The sequence below is a fragment of the Xenia sp. Carnegie-2017 genome, unplaced genomic scaffold (genome assembly GCF_021976095.1).
Source record: "Xenia sp. Carnegie-2017 unplaced genomic scaffold, XeniaSp_v1 HiC_scaffold_24, whole genome shotgun sequence".
NCBI classification, from domain to species: Eukaryota; Metazoa; Cnidaria; class Anthozoa; order Malacalcyonacea; family Xeniidae; genus Xenia; species Xenia sp. Carnegie-2017.
In genome coordinates, this window is record NW_025813487.1 from 187963 (window position 1) to 213959 (window position 25997).

The 25997-nt window shown below is 33.8% G+C and overlaps 2 protein-coding genes and 1 long non-coding RNA gene across 4 annotated transcripts in view; 2 read left to right on the forward strand and 1 right to left on the reverse strand.

The window, feature by feature from the left end:
- Nucleotides 1-21953, forward strand: part of LOC124450855 — a 113061-nt gene extending 91108 nt beyond the window's left edge. The window contains exons 1-4 of one of the 2 annotated variants that reach the window (XM_047001514.1): nucleotides 114-242; nucleotides 9687-9883; nucleotides 12171-12252; nucleotides 17069-21953. In XM_047001514.1, coding sequence (XP_046857470.1) covers nucleotides 17194-21477 — 4284 coding nt within the window. In that variant the 5' untranslated portion in view covers nucleotides 114-242; nucleotides 9687-9883; nucleotides 12171-12252; nucleotides 17069-17193 and the 3' untranslated portion in view covers nucleotides 21478-21953. Of the gene's footprint in view, nucleotides 1-113; nucleotides 243-9686; nucleotides 9884-12170; nucleotides 12253-17068 lie in introns of those variants that run through there. The other variant, XM_047001513.1, reaches the window with a different exon arrangement.
- Nucleotides 2772-5564, reverse strand: LOC124450864. The gene is made up of 2 exons (XM_047001535.1): nucleotides 5102-5564; nucleotides 2772-3387 (listed from the first exon to the last, which is right to left on the reverse strand). The coding sequence occupies exons 1-2, from the start codon at nucleotides 5144-5146 to the stop codon at nucleotides 2809-2811; spliced, it is 624 nt and encodes a 207-aa protein (XP_046857491.1). The 5' UTR covers nucleotides 5147-5564; the 3' UTR covers nucleotides 2772-2808.
- A 212-nt stretch (nucleotides 21954-22165) lies between the features above and the next one.
- On the forward strand, nucleotides 22166-23049 carry LOC124450886. Its single transcript, XR_006950244.1, has 3 exons — nucleotides 22166-22247; nucleotides 22339-22447; nucleotides 23000-23049. It is a non-coding gene; the product is annotated as an uncharacterized LOC124450886 (long non-coding RNA).
- The last annotated feature ends 2948 nt before the right edge of the window (nucleotides 23050-25997 follow it).

Genomic DNA, 25997 nt, shown 5'->3' on the forward strand with positions numbered 1-25997 from the left:
GATAGCGTTATCCATTGGATAGTAGTTTTTTAAATTTGTGAATGTGCATGGTTATATTTTGTTTATGATGATGAAACTTTGTAATTCTAGAACCAATATTGTATTTCATTTATTGTCCAGTTAGAATCGTTGATTTTTCCCTTTTAAGATATTTTTGAAGCGCTCAAAAACGTTGCTACTCAGTTCAATGGATAGCGTTATTCGACCTTCGTGTAACTGATCTCTTCTCCGATAATTTATTGGTAAAGTCTCTGTAAAAATATAAATCTGGTGAGAACCATATATGAACAATGAACATGATTATTGTTTACTTTACAGCTGTATCCAGTTACAAGTTGTGAATCAGAATGATCTTGTGATGAGCCCATCCTTTACATTTCAATGATGTGTACATTACAATACGAAGAAAGGCAAAATTGAAGAAATATTTCAATATAAAACTGTGACTCTACGTTATGAAACGAAATAATAAGTGTGGAAAAGAAGAAATAGTCGTTTTGGTCATATTTGTTGAGTAAAATTGTGTAAAACATTGATTTTAAAGCCGTATTGTTTAGCTACTCGTTATCGCTATTGTATAAAAGGTTTGACTAAATGGCAGAATACTCGTCCACTTGGATTCATTGACTGTGCATCCACATTTTCAGTAGATACACAGATGATATTATGCCGTATATAAGACGATTCTAACTTCTGAGAAAAGAAAAATCAACGTGAAACGAAACTATAAGCTAAATAGCGCTACATCTATTGGACAATACGATAATATATATTTATGCTTAGTATATCAAATTGCGTTTCATCATATAAACACAAATGATCTGTTTATCTATCAAAACGACTATATTTTAATATTTAAATCAACCACGAACGATTTGCATCAATTATACATTACCACATTGATAGGTAATTATAGATTTATAATGCCATTTTCGCACAACCTAAGCGTTCTGTTGTGCGGGATGCTCGATCATGATTCTTTTGACGACAAACGTTGGTTCATTACCACGAGTATTAAAATCAAAAAATGCTTATCCAATTCGTCTTTTCAAGACTTCAACTCAATGCGTTACCATGCATTAATCAAATGCGTCGATAAAATGCGACCATCAAAAATGCGTATTGAAACAACCTGAAACAGCGTTTGCAGCCTCTGTATATACTAAACATTGAACAATATAAAATTACAAAGTTTCCTCTTTGCCAGGATTGGAAAGAAGGTCTTCCTCAGCAACTCAATGCTTTAAACTTCCCATGACAAGTGCATGTACGTAATTTAACGTAAATAGTTCACATTTTACCATGCTCTTACTTCTTTAGTAATGTTCATGCTTACAGAAAGAGAAAGATACTTCACTTGTTTTTATTATTTATGAAAATTTCTTCGCGTATACTATTTTATACTGATAAGTTTTACATCGTCCATATTATTATTGATAAATTGTTTGACTAAATGGCAGAATACTCGTCCACTTGGATTCATTGACTGTGCATCCACATTTTCAGTAGATACACAGATGATATTATGCCGTATATAAGACAATTCTAACTTCTGAGAAAAGAAAAATCAACGTGAAACGAAACTATAAGATAAATAGCGCTACATTTATTGGACAATGCGATAATATATATTTATGCTTAGTATATCAAATTGCGTTTCATCATATAAACACAAATGATCTGTTTATCAACCAAAAAGACTATATTTTATTTTTTAAGTCAACCACGAACGATTTACATCAATCATACATTACCACATTGATAGGTAATTTAAAAATTAAACGAGACTTACCTGTAAGTTGAAGTTTGATTGTAATTCTATGAGTTATTGGACAAGGAAACTAAGGAGTCATGTGAGATATGCGCACGCAGATCGAGGAATCAGTTTTCAACGCTGCGAGTGATTTCAACAGCATTCACCATTTAGGGCGGGTGCAATAAGATTTTTTACACTAAACATCCCTCCAATATAATGGGGGGGGGTGACTCCTTAGTTTCCTTGTCCAATAACTCATAGAATTACAATCAAACTTCAACTTACAGGTAAGTCTCGTTTAATTTTTAAATTCTATTTCGTCATTGGACTACGTCACTAAGGAGTCATGTGAGATATTCAAAGTGTTGTGATCACGAGCTTTAACATAATCCCAAATGTATTGACAATTTTTTCAACAACACATATAACTATACTTCTCACTATTAAAAAATTCGTGCTTAGTCATTGGAACCATTTAATAATGAACAACCGAAGTCGGCTTTTGTTTTTAATGGCTTATTGTAATATTTTTGAAATGTTGAAGCATTAGACCACCCAGCTGCTTCCATAATTGCTTCAATTGATATGGTGCTTTGTTTGCAGCGGACGAGGATGCTGCTCTTGTGCTGTAGCCAGAAAAATCATTTATTCCGGCCAGCTTTAGGATTGTTTTAAGCCATCTCGAGATAGTGTCCGTGCTTGCTACATTAAAGGGTTTTTGGAAACAAATTAACAACTGTTTGGAATTACTTCTAATAGTTTTGTTCTTTCAATGTACTCCGTAAGGAGTTTGAACGGACAAAGTGTTACATCTGGGTCATATTTCTTAACTATGAAAGGCTTTAGGTGTTTCCCAGGCCGAGATGTTTTTAACAATTGGTCGAAGGTGAATACATACTTATCATCCTCCCGAGATATATTGTCCAGTGATAAGGCTTTAAGGGTTTGGCACCTTTGAGCAGAGATGAGGGCTAACATCATGGTCAGTTTAAGTGTTAGCTTTTTCAGCGTCAAAGTTTCATTTGGCTGCATGGTTTTTAAGTATTCTAGCACTATTCGTACATCCCAGATTCTGGTGTACCTTGGTAAGGCTGGACGATTTTCGAAGACTCCTTTAAGGAATCTGCAAACCAGTGGGTGTGTTCCAAAACTAGTACTATCTGATAACTTACTATCGATGATAGCGCACTCCTTGCAGTATTTAGTGCACTGTACCCAAGCCCTTTTTTGAACAACTCCGCAAGGAAGTTTATCCCTTCTTCTACAGTGGGAGAAAAGGGATTGATATGCCGTTGATAACAATATTGTCTCCATCTTTCCAAATGCCCTTCATATTGCTTCCGTGTGCCTGCTCTCCATGCTGATTCCAGGACTTCCACAGCTGTTGTCGAAAGTCCTCGGTCTTTGAACTGTTTCCTGATAAGTGACACACTACTAGCACTAGTTTCTCGTGAAGAGGATGTTTCTCCAATGGGTTGCTGGGAAGAATTAGTGTTGATGGTGTTTGTGGTAGCAAGATTGGTGACTGCATCAGCATTCTCATTGCTACTGGCCACCAGGATTGAGTTGGCCACTTTGGTATAATAAGCAGTCCCTCCGACTTCTCTTTTTGAATCTTTTGTAGCACCTGACTAATCAAACAAAAAGGTGGAAAAGCGTAAAATTGATAACCCAGCCATGAATGATGGAAAGCATTGACTGCAATTGCTTCCGGGTCTGGGGTATATGAAATGTATGGCTTTAATTGGCAATTAATTCTGGAGGCAAAAAGGTCAATGTTTGGCTTTACATTTAGTTTCGTACAAGCCCTATGAAATATGTGTTTATTCAGGCACCACTCAGTGGTGCGCCTGGCCTTCCGAGATTCCCTGTCTGCATCGACATTCTCCTTGCCAGGAATACGGGCAACTGTGATCCAAACCTCATTAACAATGCACCAGTCCCATATAGTTTTGATAAGACTGTTCAATAATGGAGAGTGACTTGTTCCCATTTTTTTAGGGTATTTTGAACCGTAGTGTTATCAACTAGTACTTTTACATGCATTTTCGTAATAGATTTTTGGTGTGACTTGAGACCAAAATACACTGCCAGCATTTCTAAATAGTTAATATGAGATTGACTCTCTTCCTGAGTCCAGAGCCCTCCAGTTTTAATGTTATTTATAGCACACCCCCAGCCCACTTTAGATGCATCTGTGGACATAGTTACATGCGGCTCTGGTCTAGAGATCAGATTGTTTGATCTTTCTACATTGTTTATCCACCATTCCAGCTCCTTTTTTGCGCTAGAGGATAACTGCATGTGAGTATCATAATTTCCCTTACATTGTTTTAGGGCTTCCGCTTTCTCACCCTCTGTAATCCGAAAATATAAGGGCCCATACATTGCCCCTGCAAATGTAGAGATAATAAACCCAATAACCTGGGCAACCTCTCTTATTTGAGGTATCCTACAAGAGTGTAGGTGGGTAACAGCCAATTTTACCTTCTTTGCTTTATCTGGTGTCAAAGAAACAGTCATAGTTATTGAATTTAGAATAAAACCAAGAAATACAATTTTTTGTGTTGGTATTAACACAGATTTTTCAGGGTGAGTGACAAAATTTAAGTTGTCTAAAACTTTAACTGTCTCAACAATGTTTGCTGCACAGTCATTAAAGTTATCACCTATCAAAATGGAATCATCAATATAAGGTGATGATATATGACCCTTTTTCCGTAATGATGAGTACACAGGCTTAAGCAATTTTGTGAATTTTCTTGGTGCTAATGCTAACCCATTAGGGAAGCAAGTAAATTTATTTAATTTACCATTTCTATCGAATTTTAAATATTTCTGATGTTCAGCACAGATACGTACTGAATAATAGGCATCTTTTAGATCAACTGATGCCATGTAGCAGTTTGGTTTCATTAGACTAATAGCATTCCAAATGGAGTCCATTTTGAAGTGCCTATATACCACATACTTATTTAAACTTTTGAGATTTAATATCATTCTATGAGACCCATCAGGTTTTGGTCTTAAGAAAATGGATGAAATAAATTCATTTGCCTCATGAGCCGATTCAACTATGACACCCTTTGCAAACAGCTTTTTTATTTCCTGTGCAACACAACCATTCTCGAATGTTGTGAATGTATTGGGTTTTGGTGCATGTAGTTGGTGAGGTAAAGCGTTAAATTCAATCTCCTCACCCAAGACTGTATGTAAAACCTCTGAATCAGAGGTGAGTTTGCGCCATTCACAAAGTTTGTGACTTAACTGGCCTGCTTGAAAGCGTTTCACTCGTGAGTGTAAATACCTGACTAATAAAGGCAAGTCTCTCTCTAAAGTACTGACCTGTAAGTTTGTCATGATATTTTTGTTTCTTTCACTATTGGCCATTACTGGTATTGTTGCTGCTTGACTGGAAAGGTTGATGGCTTTTTCGATGGGTATGTCGACCTTGGTGGGTGTTTCTTCCAATTCAGATTGTTGGATAAAAAATGGTTCTTTCTTGGTTTTCCCTGTGAGGAGGAATTGTTGGTACCATGAGAGTGAGGGCGGCCATACTGCCTGACCTTATCAAACCTTTGAGGCACTGTTGCCTTGCTGATCTTGTTCGATGCCCTAATATCATTTAGTTGTGTTTGAAGGTTATCCCCAAACAAGTAAGTCGTTACTGGCACATGTGATGCACAAAGGCTGCTATAATCCTTGTTTAAATTTGGCCTAATAGCGTCGCGTCGACGCATTGATAGTTCACACATTGTGTGGCCAAGAAGTGCCAAGGCATCGGTATTCATTGTGATCAGTTTATCAACGTCTGGGGATTCTTTACTACGTATTTGTAGCAATTTGTCTGTCGTGAAAGACAGTACGGCGCCAACCTTCGCTATTGTTTTCTGCGTGTTAGCAGTGCGAAGGTCGTTGTGCTTGGTCTTATTGTCAAGCTTGTCCCATATCTCAGCGTTAACGCGAGGGACAATAAATTTTTCACAATTACTTGGTCTTGAATACTTTTCCATTTTTTCTTTTTGTTTTGTTTCTGGGAGCTTGTTTGACCATCGTTTGTTGACAATATCAGCAAGTTGCTGGTTTATATTGTCGCCAACCTCCTCTTCTTGCTCCAAGTCGTGCGAGATTTCTTGTAGCAGAGCGTCATGTTCGCGTCGAACACATGTGGCGCTTATACTACCTTCATTTGCCGAGTCGGCATCAGGTTCACTTTCTCGATGCAATCCTTCTGCATCACCGTCAGTGTAACCTTTGTCTATTTCCATTAGTGAAGTTACACGTCGTTTTTTGCTTGGTCCTTCGTTCAAGCAAGGATCCTGACTGTCGGACTGCAACCGTTTAATGGACTGTCCATGTTGATAATTTTGCTTGACATTTTCTCTACTTTGTCGACGAGACTAGCCAACACTTCTGGCATTGATATCCCAGGTGGTGTCGCTTCTTTCATACCGCTTGGCTCTTCTTCCAATAGCCGTCTTTCCAATTCGTCAGCTGATGCCATGATTTTCGCTCCTTTGTTGATTTTATTCGATAAAAACAACCGTTCGCTCGAAGACTACGCGGGCAACTGATTCCTCGATCTGCGTGCGCATATCTCACATGACTCCTTAGTGACGTAGTCCAATGACGAAATAGAATTATAGATTTATAGTGCCATTGTCGCACAACCTAAGCGTTCTGTTGTGTGGGACAGGGGCGGATCTAGAGTATGTCAAATCCGTCGCGCGACTGATGTTTGAAACTCAAAAATTACCTATGCATATTAGCTAAAAATTCATTAATTATTCTTACTTTATTATCGCATTTACTTAAAAATCCAGCTTTATTTATTATTGAAAACTAATGACTAACCATGAATATCTCCTTGGTAACCAGATCAGTTGAATTTTAATTGACCTGGAATAACCGACTGATAAGCGGGGTGGCTTGACTGGTTCGACTTATAAGGGAGTCTAAGAACGCCAGAAACGCTATTTTATTGGTCAATGGCCAGATCAGTGGACAGTCTGGAATAATCTCGACCGATAATAGGGGTGGCCGGACCTATAAGGGAGTCCACTTGCTATCGTGTAATTGGTTCGTTTAAATTTTTGTCTTACTGTGATTGGTTTGACCTATTTCGACTGATAGCCAACTGAACTAACATAGTCAAGCTCACTGTCTGAATTGAATGTTTGATCGTTTCATAATAATTTTCTAAAGCATGATAGAAACTAAACTACAATCAGATGGAATTTATGGAAATCTTTACAAATTCATATGTTGACATGAATGCTGCTTTCCAAACTGGGAATTTTTCAAGAGGGCGAAAAATTTATGGATGAATTGTAAATGCTTGGCAAAGACGATCTCGCGAGCGACATTTCAGTCATTGATGTTCAAAAGCAAGCCAACATTGTTTTGAGTTTTATCAGCAGAAATTTACATCCAAAATCGTAAGTAAAGGACAACTGAAGTGTATGCATGAATGTAATATATCAAAGTCAATTTATGCGAGTGTGTGATGCGATTTATGTTAATATGGCGTATGGTAAGCAGATTGATGCTTCTAAAATTGTTGTTGCCGAAGGACTTTTAGCTATGATTTCTTTAGTGCTTAGGAATCGTGACCGTATATGGCAGCGAAATCCTACATTCCTGCAAATATATTTCAATGGACAAAAATCTGTAGCCATAAGGCGCCATACTATTATTTACTTTATCATAAACAAATGTTTGGGGCTTTTCAGTTTATGATCATTGATCATTCAATCATTAGACAGTTATACTACATATTGTTTAAGATTTGAGAAAACTAACATTGATTACATGAGAAGCTGTTTACTATAACCTGTGATTTTGAGTCTTCTGATCCATGAAGCTTTTATTTTGACAATTTGACTGGAATGGTATTAAACCTAGTATTTCACATACATGAAATGTTGTCCCATGTCACATATTGTCCCCTTTTCTAACTGAACACCTCATGTAGAGATGTAAAGTTGTGTTAATCTACGGCTCATACCAGATTGTTTGCCATAAATTCCAAAGGGCTATTGATGTATGAAAAGCATTTTCTATAAAGTAAAAATGTCTTCCTATGTATGCAGATAAACCTTGAAATTTGGCAAAACAGCAAAGTATTTTTCATGATCACTAGGTAATTTTTCTGATGATCATTATAACTTCTAAACTAAATTATTTCAGATTTACATTTAAACGAGCTTTGATCATATGAAAAGATATTTATCATAACCAGTAAGCATGACACATGAACCAATTTTAACATTCATGTAATTATATAATTAAAGACATGTTGGTTACATTCTGTTTGTAATTGATATTACAATGCTACTAGTGATTGCTATATAGCACACCTTGAAGAAGATAATAGTCAAGTGAAATGCCTAATAAACATTTATGGCATTCAGCTGTAATCTGCAAATTTTCACTCTGATAATTTTTGCTTAATCTTTGGCAGAAAAAAATTTTGAGTTTTTCCTCAAAAGGTGAATTTGCTAATACTGATGTGGAGATGGGTAAAGGGTTACAATAAACTTGCATGGTTTGAAGTCTGAGCTTTTCTATATCTATGAACTGTCACTTGTAGTACCAAATTTCTAACTTAACTCATTACATAGAGGTTTGAATGGGGTCTCTAGGGGGGTCTATGCCTGACAACTTGGTAGAAATTTTTAAAGGCTATATCTGTTTTTCAATATAGCATTATTGTAAAATAAATTTTACGTTCCTAGACATGCTAATGAGCCATATATTTGGCATAATAATGAGCCTAAATATTTGGCAAAACATTCAAGTATTGGTCACTTCATTTTTTTTTTTGAAAAAAAACGTAATCAAAATGTGTTGTATTTATGCAAAAACGATGCCCAAAAAATACATTTTGTAATGCTCTGAAACGCTGAAAATGGCATTTTTAAGGCTCTGAAATTCAAAATTTCTCAGGAGAGATAGCCTCAGACCCCCCCAGGTGCGGAGCGCCTCCGATGTTTTATGACTGATGTTTGAAAAATCCTAGATCCGCCCCTGGTGTGGGATGCTAAATCACGATTCTTTTGACAACAAACGTTGGTTCATTACCACGAGTATTAAAATCAAAAAATGCTTATCCAATTCGTCTCTTCAAGACTTCAACTCAATGTGTTACAATGCATTAATCAATTGAGTCTATAAAATGCGACCATCAAAATGCGTATTGAAACAACTAGAAACAGCGTTTGCAGCCTCTATATGTACTAAACATTCAACAAAATATAAAATTACAAAGTTTCCTCTTTGCCACGATTGGAAAGAAAGTCTTCCTCAGCAATTCAATGCTTTAAACTTCCCATGACAAATGCATGTGCGTAATTTAACGTAAATAGTTCACATTTTACCATGCTCTTACTTCTTTAGTAATGTTCATGCTTACAGAAAGAGAAAGATACTTCACTTGTTTTTATTATTTATGAAAATTTCTTCGCGTATACTATTTGATACTGATAAGTTTTACATCGTCCATATTATTATTGATAAATTGATAAAATTTACGACAAGCCAGGTCACGTTGCAAGAAAAACTGTCTGTTGCTCGTTTCTTTGGCTGTTTTTCAGTTTTTCCAATTTTTATGAGCACAAAATGGTTAAAGCCACAAAGAATTCAACATAATTTATGTATTTTTTAATGATCCTTTTATTCGTTTGAAAATGACTGACTCAAGTAGTACCAACTATTGTCTGACTATAGCTGCTGATCTTTGGTTTGGGAACTCAACCTTTGACAAAAAAAATGGCCATTTGGATCGATATTTGGATACATTTTGGCCTATTTTCTATTCTAATAATTTTTTTGAATCATATTCTTAACTTATTATAAAAGTCTATGTAAAAATATAAATCTGGTGAGAACCATATATGGACAATGAACATGATTATTGTCTACATTTCAGCTGTATCCAGTTACAAGTGCGGAAATGAATCAGAATGATCTCGTGATGAGCCCATCCTTTACATTTGAATGATGTGTACATTACAATAGGATTAAAGACAAAATAGAAGAAATATTTCAATATAAAACTGTGACTCTACGTTGTGGAACGAAATAATAAGTGTGGAAATGAAGAAATAGTCATTTTGGTCATATTTGGTGAGTAAAATTGTGTAAAACATTGATTTTAAAGCCGTATTGTTTAGCTAACTTGTTGTAATGTAAGGTTTGACTAAATGGCAGAATACTCGTCCGCTCGGATTCATTGACTGTGCATTCACATTTTCAGTAGATACACAGATGATATTATGCCGTATATAAGACGATTCTAACTTCTGAGAAAAGAAAAATCAACGTGAAACGAAACTATAAGATAAATAGCGCTACATCTATTGGACAAAACTATTATATATATTTATGCTTAGTATATCAAATTGCGTTTCATCATATAAACACAAATGATATGTTTACCTATCTAAACGACTATATTTTATTATTTAAATCAACCACGAACGATTTGCATCAGTTATACATTACCACATTGTAGGTAATTATAGATTTATAGTGCCATTGTCGCACAACCTAAGCTTTCTGTTGTGCGGGATGCTAGCTCACGATCCTTTTGACGACAAACTTTGGTTCATTACCACGAGTATTAAAACCAAAAAATGCGTCGATAAAATGCGACCATTAAAAATGCGTATTGAAACAATCAGAAACAGCGTTTGCAGCCTCTATATATACTAAACATTCAACAATATAAAATTACAAAGTTTCCTCTTTGCCACGATTGGAAAGAAGGTCTTCCTCAGCAACTCAATTCTTTAAACTTCCCATGACAAATGCATGTGCGTAATTTAACGTAAATAGTTCACATTATACCATGCTCTTACTTCTTTAGTAATGTTCGTGCTTACAGAAAGAGAAAGATACTTCACTTGTTTTTATTATTTATGAAAATTTCTTCCTGTATACTATTTTATACTGATAAGTTTTACATCGTCCATATTGTTATTGATAAATTGATAAAATTTACGACAAGCCAGGTCACGTTGCTAGAAAAACTGTCTGTTGCTCATTTCTTTTGCTCTTTTTCAGTTTTTACAATTTTCATGAGCACAAAACGGTTAAAGCCAGTAGCGTAGTCGCGTCAGCTAGTCGCTTTGAAAGTTCAACATGTTGAACTTTTGACTTTGGTCGCTTCAGTCGCTTTACACTGATTGGCCAATAGATACATTTTAACTTCCTAAATGCATATCATATTCCCTGTCATAAGCATCATACGAAATTTATAGATTATACCTTGGAAAACGAAGGCAATATATAGTGAATTCACACTGGAATCTTTCAGTTTTTATATGACTTATCAAATAGGGACAATAGAAGTTACAAACTGGAATCCTAATGCACAACCTAGATGCACAGAATAAGATTATCCACGATAAACGCGTAATGGGCTAGAATACCACTAGATCATATTGGCGTGTTTTAACTGGCTTGTTCTCTTTTCTCCACATAGTAGTTTGTACTGCGTAAATATTCATATATTAGTAGCTATAATAAAGGCCCAAATAAAAAGTCTAAGTGATGTCTGTGTCTGTAGCAAACAGAAATCACCGCCATGTTCAATAGACGCCACGGTAAATGTCGCGATGGTTGCTGCATGTGTGTTTCTGGCTTTCAAGCGACTGACGCGTGCGCATCAATTCGCTTTGGAGGTGCGACTGAAGCAACTGCCTAGTGTGTTTCAGCCTTAAGCTAAATGGCGCTATGTTTTATTGGATAATACGATAATATATATTTATGCCTGGTTTAGTAAATTGCGTTTCATCATATAAACACAAATGATCTGTTGACCTATCAAAAAACGATTTGCATCAATTATACACTACCACAGTAATAAGTAAAAATAGATTTAAAATATAATCGCACACGCAGTACTCTCATGATAATGCACAATTAAATTTATTTTAATTGATAAAAATTTTTGACAAAAAACTGTCCGTTTTCCTTTTCTTTTGTTGTTTTGCATTTTTTGATGATCCTTTTATTCGTTTAAAAATGCCTGACATGGAAGTCGACTAATTCACTGATTTCAAGAATCACAGGATTTTATCATCAAAGAGGAATCAAGTTAGAAAGAAAAACGCTTGGATTTCTTACACATAAGATATTTATTTGTTTTGAATAAAAGTGCGGTTTTTATCTTTGGACAGCAACTTGTGTCAATCGTTTCGTTTGATGTCATTTGATAAATTTTTAAACATTTGCTGTATGAAATTAGAAAATCAGTTCGATTTTGACGAACAGCTTATTTTGCTCACATTGTCACATTCAACATATGAACATTATTGATGTTACAATAAGGTTTGAACTATGATCACCATTTTTAAACTGATATGTATGTGGTCGCGTTCTTTATATTAAATCTTTCATTTTTTGTTAGGTATGTAACATGTAAAGAACGAAAGCAAGCATAATTTGGTCGACGAGGTTGTCATATATGAAGTCCTACTTCTAAAACAAAGGTAATTTTACAAAAGTAAAGCGAGATTTTATATCTAAATTATCGACTTAACCAATTTGCTAAAGAAACATCTAGATGAAGTATGAGTAAACATGCATGAGAAATCATATCTAAGTTTATATTTCAACTTTCTAACAATTGCCCATAAGCTGCATGGTAAAGAAACAGTAAAACCTGTTCAAAAGTATAGGGGAAGGAAAAATAACAAGAGAATATTTTCTTTATATAGGATGCTGAATTTTTCTTTATAAACTGTAACACTAGTGCCAGTCACCAAGAATCGAAATAATATTGTTGTTAATGTAAACTTACGAACGCGTAATCTATTAGTAATTCTAACTCTTTATCGAAAATATTCGAATCATTGCGATCTGGATATAAATGAGAACAATCGGTAATGATATTTTACTTATATTCTGTTGTTTTGTTTGTTGTTTGTTCATTTCCTATCTAATTCTAAGTACATTTTCTGTATGAATCTATTTGACATCTACTATCAATAATACCAAACGTCCTTATTATTAGGTGCTTCAGATACCCAGCTAAAATCTTTTTCCCATTTGGAATTGTACTTGCGGCCGCTATCGTAACTTGATTTCCATTTTAGCATTTTGAAAATTTTATAACGAAAAAAAGAAAGTTCCCAAACAAACAACTCTACACCTCTAATCACAGCCTGATTTTCACATCTGTTAATACTAAGTAAATGTTTGTTATACTAACAAAGCACAAATAGGACATGAAATATGATATATTGATATGTTTCACGAATACTGCACGTGAATTAGCACGTGATACGCCATTAACTAGAATCGAACATTGAACTATTGAACAGCAGAACTACCGATTGAGAATTACGATAATAAGAAGGAAACACATATTAGAGACAGAAGTGTAAGAACTTTGTGAACAGAAGAACCAAGAGCTGCCCTAGAGTAGAGATGCAAATTTTCTGTTAATTAAAGTTATGTATGATATTAATTGCTGGGAAAAGGTTGTATTTGAAGTAATTTCCCCTAGAGCCCAACGGTCCGCGAAAGAATATAACGCGAAAAGGCTGATATGAATTCTTAACTCTTGCTTTATTCTGGCGTGTTTCGTGAAATAGGAAACAAGTTATTTTGTGCAATAATGACATTAAACATTAATTAGAAAACTATGAGTGTATCATGCAACACAATTAAACATATTTTCAAGTGAAAATGCAACAGAGCTGAATATTGAATAACAAATCAGGCCGAGGAAGAGCATAAGTACTGGGTACAACCACAACAGTACTCATCTGATACGTCATTATCAGTCAATTACGAGTAATATAATTAATAATAAAATTTCATGACATCAAAATTTGAAAAGGCCAAAATAGGCCAAAATCGATTTGGCCGGCTAGCTTAAATTTTCCCGGCCAAACAGGTTTCAAAAAGGCCAAATTTCAGTTATTTGGCCGATAAAAGGCCAAACTGGCAACCCTGCCAAACGTTGCGTGCGGATGCCAGAACTTTTATGCTGAAGGAGTTATATAAACTATACTTGTCTATAGAAAAATGGGAATACATGAAATGTTATGTAGGGACATATACAATTATACATCACCTCCCTTCTTTGCTGACGCCACTTTTGACTAAACTCTGTGTGTCTTGAAAAAGTTTGATGATTGTATTGAACAAACCATTTATTTTGAAAGTAAGGAAATTGGCAAAATAAGAAATGGTTACACACAGGAAGAATGTATTTACACAGAGGAAGAACGCCACCAAATCTATTATTTCTAAAACGAAGTTAATTTGTCAAAAGTAAAACGAGATTCTGAAACTCTATTACTAACTTGACATAAAAAATTTGCTACTAAAGCATCTCGATAATGTACGACTAAACATTCAAGAGAAATATTGAAGTTGATACACCAACTTTCTAACTAATGACAATAAGCTGCATGGTAAAGGACAGTAAAACCTTTTCAAAACTATGGGGGAGGCAGAATAACATGAGAACATTTTCTACATGTAGGACGCTGAATTTTTATTTATAAACTATACTTGTCTATGGAAAAAGGGGCATCTGTAAAAATTTGAAAAATAAGCAAATGTTAAACACAGAAAGAATTTATTTACACACAGAGGAAGAACGCTACCGAATCTATTTTTGTGAAATGTGAAATTATGCAACACAGTGAGCTTTCAAAATTATATTTTTGATCATATGTTAGCTTAACAGTGTTAAGGTTTACTTTTATTGCATCCTTTACTGTTATATGTATAGTGTTTTTTATTGATCACAAGTAATTACAATTGCGCGCAGTTGATAATTAAAATGCATTGATGATTTACAATGGGTTATTCAATAACAAAGGTCTTTTTATAATATGAACTGACTTTTGCAATAATATACATGTATGGAATTTTTGATTAACGAAGTAAAAAAATCCATTTAAAGTTTCAAACAATGTGTCTTAATCATTCACATTCAAATCCTACTTTAGAAAGGTGATCCCTTTATTCCTGAGTTGAAACTTGTTAAACTTTATATCATTTAACAGTAGTCCTTTGGAATTTGACTAATCTCAATGTTATTATGTGCTCTACATGAGGTTCTTATTTATGTATTTTTATTTCTATAACAATTGTTTTTAGTCAGTGATGTGTATTTAGTTATAGAATAATACTGTTTGTTGAAGGAGATCCTCACTCACTCTTCATCTTAGTTCGTAATTTGAATGTGTTTATGTAACAAAATTCATATGGATAAAAAGTTGATGTTTCAATAATGTATGAATTATGATCACCATTTTTAACTGATTTGTATGTAGTCGCGTTTTTTCTATTAAATTTCTTATCTTTTGTTACGTACGTAACATGTAAAGAACTAAAGCAAGCATAATTTTGTCCACACGATCGTCGTATATGAAGTCTTATTTCTAAAACAAAGGAATTTTACGTAAGTTAACCGAGATTTTGTATTTATATTTCTAACTTAACAAATTTGATACCAAAGCATTGCGTAGTATGAAGTATGACTATAAACAAATGAATGTTTATTTCCATTCCAAATGAAAATCGTTTGAATGATTCTATAAGTGACTTTTAAAGCTATATTTAATACCACGACTGAAAAGTAGGTTACATTTTTTGTTTCAAGTTATCACTATAAAAATTGCGGCTCTTACACGAAGGAAAGTTTTAATAACGAATAATTCTGAGTCAGTGATGCGCTTGACATTCACAGATGCCACGTCATAATGTGATATTTTTTTAAAATAAATTAAACTTAAGTAAACAATACAATGTACAAATGTAAAGGAAAGATAGGTTCCAGGAGTCAAAATGAACTCATGATAACGTATATATTTCATCATCAATCATTTTGGACGTAATTTATTCTTAGATGGGCTTTGATTTAGCATGTACACTGAGAAACTGAAATCAAGATACTTGTTTTGTTTTCCAACGTGTCTAACAACACAAAGTCGAGAAATTTTCACTGACTGTCAGGCCAGGCCCGCCGTGAGGTAATAGGCAAAAAGGCATTTTGCCTTGGGCCAATAATATAGTAGGGGCCTGCGCCTCCCCATTTGGACACATGAAAATTGCAAAGTTAAAGATTATAGAAAAAGTAAAGAATGTTTTGTGTATTATTTGTACTTTTCTTACGTTATCTAATCATGCAGAAGACATTCATCAATTGCTAACTTTTTAGAAATTCTCGTAGCATCTTTAAACGGAATCACGCTTTAAGTGTTATCAGTATGAGCAGGCATATGGCATACTGTATTATAACAATATAATAATTTATCACTTGTTAGTTTTTGTTGGCTGTGCATGCGCGACTAACCACTATGCCATACTGAAAAAGTTTCTGAGTGAGGCAGTGAGGCAGGCAGTGTTTGCTCGTCGTGATATCCTCGGCTGTGTCATCGGTGTTAGTCGCATATACGAATGATCACTAATAGAATTTTTTAAGTAAAGTCAATACTTATGTTATTTCCATAATTTCGTTAAAGCACTATTGCTAATGCGCATTTAATACAAACGACACGTTTTTTGAAAATAGACATGTTTCGACATCTCATGATGCCATCTTCAGTATGAGTGAATTACATATATGTTTTTCTTCAATTACTTATGCTTTAGAGCGTATAATCTGCACTTTATTTTAGTGACTATAGTCAAAACCTTGCAGCTGAAAATATTATTCATTTATACGCTTTACTGGTGATTACAGACGTCAAATATATCGTATGGGGGACTACTGCAGTTTAGCGGACACCTTGGACGCTGACCCAAACTCTACCTTATAATCCCATGCAAAAACGAGCCCGCAGTCACAAGCGCTTCGGGTGTCCGCTAAACTGCCGTCTATCAAAAATATAAATTGGAACAGAATCATCAGCAATGTAGTCCTATCAAAATGTTAATAAGCAAATATTCATACAACATAGCAAACCAGTTTGATACATCCTGTTAAAAGAACGACGTATCTCTTCACCACACGATTGTTAGACAAATAAGATATATTATTTATTAACTAGGAGTTATTATCGCAAGGTATATGCTGCCTCTCGCGTTGAGTAGGCGAAAATATTATTATTTTAAGTGTTTTTCATTGTATAAAATCTACTATTTTAATACCTTGATGTAACATCAATTACTGGGTCATGTCACTAGGCAATGAACACAATTTTTATCGAGAGAAAGAAATGAAGCACACAAGTCTTTATAAATGACTTGTAGTACTATTTTTAATTTATCCTTTTAACTTTTGTGAACATTTTGTACATTTTAAGTTATACCTTTTTTCACAAACTCATTCCTTATTTCTAGAATAAAAAATGGTTTCGCCGCCTAATAAATTAAATATTGAGGAAAATGGATCTCGTTGTGCTCATTTTGTACATTGCAAATTGATGCTTTTTGCACAAACTCGTTCTTCATTTCAAGCTTGAAAAATGGCTTCATCACCTCAAAAACTGAAGTTTGAGGCAAACGGATTTCGTTTAAGTAAACTTTTAATCAATAAAGGAACACAAGCCTTAAAAACAACATTGCAAATCATTATAAATCTTCAATCATCAAACTTGAAAGATAAACTTAATGATTCTTCTAACAAGAGTAAATTGACATCATTAAAATTCAAAGTCATCAGCAAGGAGCAATGGAACCTTCTTTACCCATCAACTGGCTCACCTGACATTGAAAACTTTGATATTTCATTATTGACTGTCTTATTGCGTAACATATGTGGTCTAACAGCGCCACATGGTGGATGGAATAATCTTCCTTCCTCTTCAGATACTTCAATCTCAGCAAACATTGCAAGAATAAAGTTTTATCGAAACAAAGTGTATGGTCACATAAGCACAACTAGTGTAGATGACAGTGAGTTTGAGTACTTGTGGCAGGAAATTTCAAAAGCGTTGGTTGGTCTGGGTATTCAACAAACTGAAATAGATGAATTGAAGGAAGCTCATCTCAGTCCTGATGAAGCAAATTATATTGAAATATTAAAAAACTGGTGTACTGTTGCTGTGAAAACAAAAGAAGATGTGGAAGATATAAAAAATGATGTAGCTGAAATTACACAAGTGATGGCAACAAAAGCTGAGGTAGCAGGAGTAAAAGACATATTGCAAGTCAAAACATGTTCAGATCTCAAGAAACTTGGAAAGTGCAATTTCAATGGTGTTATAAAAGATCTTAACAAGAAATACCTTGAAGGCACTAGACAATGGTTATTTGAAAAACTCGACACTTGGTTTAACGATAGAAGTGAAGATGCTTCCAATGTCATGATTTTGATTGCCGGTCCAGGCGTTGGTAAAAGTGTGTTTGCTGCTGAGGTGTGTCGACGATATTCTGAAATGAAGAAACTTGCTGCTTCTCATTTCTGCAGATATAATAGATCAGATTATAGAAATCCTCGAATTTTGATAGAATCACTGGCTAGTGGCATGTGTGATACAATATCAAATTTTAAAAGTAAACTGAATGAAGAATTACAGAGAAACCATTCCAAAGAATCGATCACCGACGCATTCCGTGTTTTATTAAATGATCCATTGCATTCATTAGAAGATCATGAACCAATGCTTTTGGTTATTGATGCCTTAGATGAAAGTCAAGTTGAGGGCAAAAGTGAATTATTGGAATTGATTACTGATGAATTTGGCCGACTGCCTAAATGGATTAAAATCTTCATCACCAGTCGTCCAGAACTTCCTGTTAAAATACAATTGAAAGACATGAATCCTGTAGAAATAGAAACTCAACCTCATGATACAGAGAACAAATACGATCTTTGCAAGTATTTAGCACATGAGTTGAAAGTTAATTTCATCATTGCTGACAGGTGGCACGAAGACAGTGGCTTTGGAGACATTGATGAAAATTGTTGCTCACTTGGCATTGATGACGTTTATATGTTTCCTTATTCCAAGTACGACTTTTTTCGTTTATTAGTTAAAAAATGCGAGGGTTCGTTTCTGTACGCTTACCACGCACAACAGAGTTTAAAAAAAGAAAAAACTGAGCTAACTGTCGAGAATATTAAACAATTGGTTCCTACTGGGTTGAGTAAATTTTACACAGAACATTTCAAGAGATTAAATAATTTATTGAAAGGAATAAGTTTATCAACACCCAATACCGTTATTTCCGATAAAAACTTTACGGAATGTCTTGAAGTGTTGGTGACTTATCAAAGTACTTTGCCTTTGTCTTTTCTTTTTCAATGTTTAGGTTTTTCTGATGACATGATGTTTAAAGATCGTATTAAAATACATGAAGTGCTATCTCAATTTTTTCCAATTTACGATGATTATTTGACCGTGTATCACAAGTCTCTCATTGATTGGTTAAAATCAGATGGTTATGAAGAGCATGAGTTTACAGTTGATCCAAAAAAGGGTCATAAGTTCTTATGGCATGCCTGTGAGAAAGTGTTTAAACAAATTAAGTGGATGAACATTTTTAAAGATCAAATGAACACTGCTATGATTCAATATGCTTTGAAGAATGGAGTCCACCATATGATAGAATGTGGCGAAAATGTTGACTTTAGCTGGGCAGTAGATGTCAAAGTGGTTTGTGCGAGGTTTATGTGTGTGAAAGACTTTGACCCGGATACGATTAGGCCTGAATTGTTTGAAATCATTAAGGAACGACGTACTTTCTTGAAAAAAGATGTACTTGAAGAACTAATATTTCATTTCTTTGTGAGAATAGAGGTGCCATTTGTGTTTAATGCAAGCTTAATTTATTTACAAATTATTGCAAACAGAATTCATGGCAGTAACGAAAAAAGATTATTGGCAAGGAATTTATTGAAACAAGGAATGCTTGTTTGGTTTGAGGATTTAGACTCAACATATTTAACAAACCATCATAATTTGACTGTCTCCTTGCGTGCTAACGTTACATCTCTTTGTGTGTCATCCAATGAAGAACTTCTTGCTGTAGGATATGAAAATGGTCAAATATCTATTTTTGAACTTCCTGAATTTATACAACGTTGCACTCTAGGCATTGCACTCGATGATTCAAGGTTGGATAAATGGGATGATGTAGACACATTTATGTCCCTATATGACAAATATTACGATCCATTAACAAAGAAATTTGGTTTTGTACAAGGAAACATATATTGTTGCTCCTTTTCACCTACCGGAAATAGACTGGTAACTAGTGATGGATCTACTGAAGTAAAGTTGTGGGACGTTAACAATGGACGTTTGTTATTATGTTTACAGTCAGATGATGTCGTTAATCGTTGCTCTTTCTTAGATTCAGGTTTGTTTATTACAGCAAGATATGATGGAATTTCTTCTAAAGATGTGTTCACTGCATGGAATTCATTAACTTTGCAAAGAATTGATCGACGCTGCGTTGTTGATTACCAAAAACTACAATGCACCGATAAATATTCAGAGTTCTTTGCTGCAGAATTCGTCGAGACTTCGTATGATTTTCAATTCCACCAGGCAATCGATATTTTTTCAACTGAAATGGAATATTTACTACATTTACATTCAATGATAAGACAACATTATCGTGATTGTATTTTTTATCATACAAGCCAGAATGGAAAGCTTTCTGAAATCACTCAGTTGACAAAATACAACGATCAAGGAGAAATCGTGTTTTGTTTACCATATGTTAGGTGTCCATGTGTTGATAGGATTCTTGACAAAGTCCATCCAATCTCGTTTAAGGAATTTTACGTTGCGCCGTATCTTTCCAAGCTTAAAATTTTCAAAACTGATCATCTTTCAAAACCTTCACTTGTTTTTAGAGAATATAAAATTAAATGTTGTTGTTTTTCACCGGATGGATCTTTTTTGGCTGCTTTCGCTGTTGGTGACCACGTCAACATTCATATTTGGAGCATTGAACGTTGCACTATTATTCAAACTGTACCAATGCAACTGAAGAAAGCAAAAGGATGTTGGTGGTCAGATGGCTTACTGTGGATATGGGATGGTTCTGATCATCTTACGAAGATATCAACTTCGTCTGAAAATTTTGTAGAGTCTACTCAAGCAAAGCATGTTAACATTGGATTTAAACCTAAGAAAATCTTAACATTTGGTGATGTCTTGGTTTGTATTGACAAAGAAAAGTTTGTTCAAGTTGTTAGAATTACCAAGGGTAAGATACAATACAACAAAAGACTTCCTGTTGATAGTTCAAAATTTAAAGCAGCAGCTGTATCACCTGATAATTCTGTTATTTTAACTGTAAACAAAACAGAATACACATTATGGAAATGGAGAAATAACAACAATGAACTTTACCTGAAACATTGGCATACTGCAGAAATATCCATAACACCTGTCATTGAAAAAGTTGTTCGAGAACAGATAACTGTAAATGATCTAAAGTTCAACTGCTGTATAAATGATAGTAAACAAGCAGTCATAGCATTTTCCATAGGCGTCAGATGTATGGGCATTTATGTAATTAATGTTCACGAGAATGGTGATGTGAATGCGATTTTGCATGATGTCAGTAAATTTTATTTGGACTCTAACGTAATTGTACACAAATCTTATTGTATTGGAGCGTCTTCATCGTCATTGCTTGCTGTAGATTTAAAGAATGGTGAAATATGCGCTAAATTTAACGAACGTTATTTTATGCCTATTATAACTATGCATTCCAATACAGGAACTTTAGCTTTAGTTGACAGTTTAAATTGCATAATTCAATTTTTAAAACTTAATGCTCCTGAATAAATACATCAACTCAAACTTTAATAGTAAATTCAAAAACCTTTTGAGAAAATTGCATATAGATGTTGATGGTCGTAAGAATGATTGCTTGTTTCCACTTACTATAGTCTTCCACAGAAGAAGTATACTTATTCTACCAGGCAATCTTTAAGAAATTATCTATATTTACCAAAAATAAATTTGGACAAATTTTTCAAAAGATCTTTAAATTTATCGGTACTATTCATTGGAATGTCTTACCTCCTGCTATTAAAGAATGTAAAATATTATCTATGTTTTGCAATTATCTGAAACAATATATAATTGCTTTTTATAACACAAATGACTTGTATTTAAAAAGAGTGCTTCTATACTAATTGATCATGAAAATTTGTTTAGTCCTTTCTAATATTCTACTTGTAATCTTCATAAATGAATTGTCATTTAAACAGGGCATCCTCTAGATTAGACTACTACTGTAAGATGCTCTGTCAAACTTATTATTATGTATTGTATCTCTGAACAAATTTCATGTTGATGACTTACTTTTTAATAAAAATGTATGTTTAAACAATTTGGTTATTTTTATTTAACAAATTGATAACATTTAACAGTTGTCTATACAGTTATAGATACACGGGTATGACGTCATTTTGATAAAAACTGAGTGGCCACGAGCTGGCAAATCAATGTTTGAAAACCGGAATTTTTTCCTTTCTTGTTGCTTAAATACGTCCAATGCTTCAACTAGGCATTCTTAATTTCTTTATTTGCCCATTCAGGGATGTATTCAGGTAAATATTCAAATAAATTCTCCGTTCTTTTGTCAATTAAACAACAAGGAATTTTCTTTGACCTCAATTGCGTGCGTCTGTCCTCTTATAGATCATAGCTCTCGACCAATGAAATTGTTCAAATTCTTCCGGCTATTATATAATGTTATAAATAAGACGTTCACCACATAGAAATGGAGAATGTCGACAACTCATTCATGGTGAGTCATGTGATAATATGGTGTTGTTGTAGATGAAGATTATTTTGATGAAATTATAGAGTGACTTTCTTTGGACATGCTTTTGAAAATTATAAATATAATTTATTATCATGGAAATAGGTTTTGTATGCTCTTAAAAATTCACATGTATTCATTATGGTCATTTGTTGAAAAATGTGAGAGATCATTTTGGTACGTTTATTATGTACAAATAAATTTAAAGAAACAAAATGTTATATGCTGTCAACAATTCCCGTTTGTAAAAACATCATCTTGATGTCATGACAACTGTGATGAAAATCAATAAAACTTTTACGTTTGTGATATAAGGAATTAAAAAAATTTTTTTAATTAATATTTTCTAGCTTAAAATATTGAAGACTATTAATTCTCCCTTTCTGTCTTCAATAATTAAAATAAATTTATCATCATGATGTTGGGGTTGATACAACGTTAAATGTACAGTTTCAATTTGTGACAATTGTAAACATAACAAGAATCATTTTACTTGTTGTAATTTAACCCTGGAGGCACAAAATTCATCTATCTTAGATCAAAGAGAGGCTAGTGGAACGCTTGCCATTTCAATGTCCCATATGCTTGTAAGTGATATATTTAATATGCTTGCTAAATGTTGCAGTCGTTTTTTATGTAATGTCCATTGCTTTATACTCTAGATGTTTTGAGGAAGAAGTTGATCGCTTCTTAGAGGATTTTTTGAGTATGTATTTTTAGAATTCTTTATCTTTTGAAAATTGATACAGTAGAACAGTCAGTAAGATTGATTTCTTTTCATTTCAGAGTGATCGTTGCTAGTTTTTTCCAATAAAATAAAAATGTTTTATTTCAATAAAATTTATTTAAGAATATCAACGTCTCATGTTCTAATTTGTTCTTTTTTCTGTCAAAAATAATTTTCTCCAATCATTGCAAGTGTACTTGATAAGATCTAGCCCATTTACTATCGGAGTCATGTCCTGTAAACTATCAAAGAAGGATTTCATGACTTCTTCCTCATCAATTTTTGATACTGCATCTTCAAAATACATCGCTACCCTTTCATCATTAGGCATCATCAAGCATTCGTGGCGTTTTTGTAAGGGAAGTTCAACGCGACAACCGTCACAGTCTTTTGCCACAAGCTCGTATATTTTAAAACCAATTTCAGTAGCATAGCACTTTAACAATTTATTCTGTATATTGCTTTGGCGTTCATCTAAAACATGGCTCTCTTCTTCAAATTCGAAGGACGATTCCTTAACTTTCTTTGCTTGCTCAATGTCTACTTTTAAAGCCATTCTCGTTTTAGTTAGACCAAAATTACCAAATAACTTTAACTCAATAAAATTGTAACGTGTTCTCTTTTTTTATATTTGCAAAAGAAACAAGAAAACGGATCTAATATTGCTTTAAGAATAGAAAACAATTGACAATTTTAATTAAGTTTTATCGTGTTTCAATTAATCATGTCATCCAATAGCAACCTTCGTTCATTTTATATCGTTTCCGGTTTACACGCGCGCGACCTGTTTACTTCCTAAGACTGGAAACTAATTGACACGGGTAAGAGCTCCGTTTACTTCCGTCAATGCTCCGCAAAGCAGGGCAGTACTGGAATCTAGAAGCAAGTAAATACAGAAAAAGCTTGTAATTTTCATTAAATGGATCGAGATGAGCTTTGAAAACGGTTAGCTAACACTTCCACAACCTATGTCTAGTCTTGCAAAAGCTAATTTAAGTAATTTTACTTTTTCCAAGAAACTATATATGCTAAGGCTAAAAAAGATCCGCTCAAGCTTTGTCTGGTCAAGTTGGATGATGAGGATCATACAGAGGATCATAATTCTTTGCCAAAGATTAGTATTAGCTTTCTCGTAGTTTTCTGTTTTATTAAACACCAAACCAAGATTGTTTAAAGAATCAGCAACATCAACATGATTTGGACCTAACAATCGTTTACGAATGTCGAGAGCTTTTTTGTAAAACTCTATGGCTTTGTCTGTTACTGTCACCAATGAAAGTACAACAATTACAACTATATGGGAACGTGTAGTGTTGTAATTTGGTCTGTTACTGTCGCCAATGAAAGTACAACAATTAAAACTATATGCCAGATAATCATTTCACTATAGATATTAAAGCTCAGCATTATTGTTATTTCATAAAAGAAATAAAAGATGTTTTTCGTTTTTGCACTGGCTTATGCAAACCTCGGAGAGGTTTTTTGGACCCTCGAGCTTGTGCAACCCTCGACCTTTGGTCTTGGGCTTGCACTGATCATCTCTCAAGTTCTCCCAAAGGTCTCCTCGATTTGTATAATCCTGTGCAAGCACAGTAAACATCTTTTATTTCTTAAATGAAACATTGAAACGTTTTTTAACAACGTGCAATGCACGTGATAGTTTGTAAATGTTTGTTTTGACGTCAAACTCAAACTAAGATTTTACGTATAATAATGTAGCACAGTTCTCATGCTTTGGATCAATATTTATAAATAGAATTAGATAATATATAATATAAACATATTTATTTTTTCAAGTGTTTTACTACCACAAATCACCCGTAACTTATTTACTAAATGTATGGAATTAAAGTTCTTTTACATGCTTAAATGAAGCAAGCATTTTGCAACATTTAGACAAAAAAAACATTAAATTAATTAAGTGTATATCATTTATGATTGAGTTGAAAACTGCAAAAACCATTGATTTTATTGAGAATTTGCATTCTGAAATGAATGACTGAAGTATATAACCAACGATGTTCACTTTTGATTTTATTTTATTATCTTGTGTTATGTTTACATACTACGAGGCTGTGGCTTAAAGCAAGATCAATCAATGGCTTAGTCATGATACTAGTTATGGTATTGCAAAATGCACTAGTAAATTTCAGACGATTTGCATTGTTTAAAAAATCACTTTTAACACTTGCAGCGAGTGCACATAGAAAACGGACAAACCATGAGTCTGATTCTGATGGCCAAAATCAGTCAGGTTGTCAATTCTCAATTCTCATCGTCATAATGTTGTCAAAATAAAGACGACCACAACATTAGTTATTCAGAATTTTAAAGTTTTGGTTCTTCTCGATCCAATCCTCCACCATTCACAATTGCTCCGCATACTTCCTTATAGTCACGTGATTAAAATATTGAAGAATGAAAAACTTCACTTTCTGTTTTCAATTTTTAAAATAAGATTTATCATTATAATGTTGATGGTAATACAACGTACAATATACAGCTATAGTTCTAACTTGTAACAATTGTACACAACAATAAACGTTTTACTGATAATTTTGAAGATCCATGTGCTTTAAACACTTTAATGTAACAGATTTTTCTGGTTCAAAGTTTGAATCATCTTATAAAAAACAGGTACGTATAGCGTACATTTTGTTGTCTTTTAATGACCAAGGTAAACATTGGAGTTTTTCAAAATAAACATGTTTCAACATCTCGTGTTGTCATCTTTAGTATTAGTGACAATATTATGTATATGATACAACATGTATGGTAGTAATGTGATACAGTGATAGTTTATTTAAA

Excerpts from the sequence above, each read along its gene's own strand:
- LOC124450864 (XM_047001535.1), bottom strand. The coding sequence starts at position 5,146 with ATGGCCAATAGTGAAAGAAACAAAAATATCATGACAAACTTACAG. Across the intron at positions 3,388-5,101 it reads ATATCATGACAAACTTACAG|TCAGGTGCTACAAAAGATTC; the intron begins GTCAGTACTTTA and ends TTGTTTGATTAG.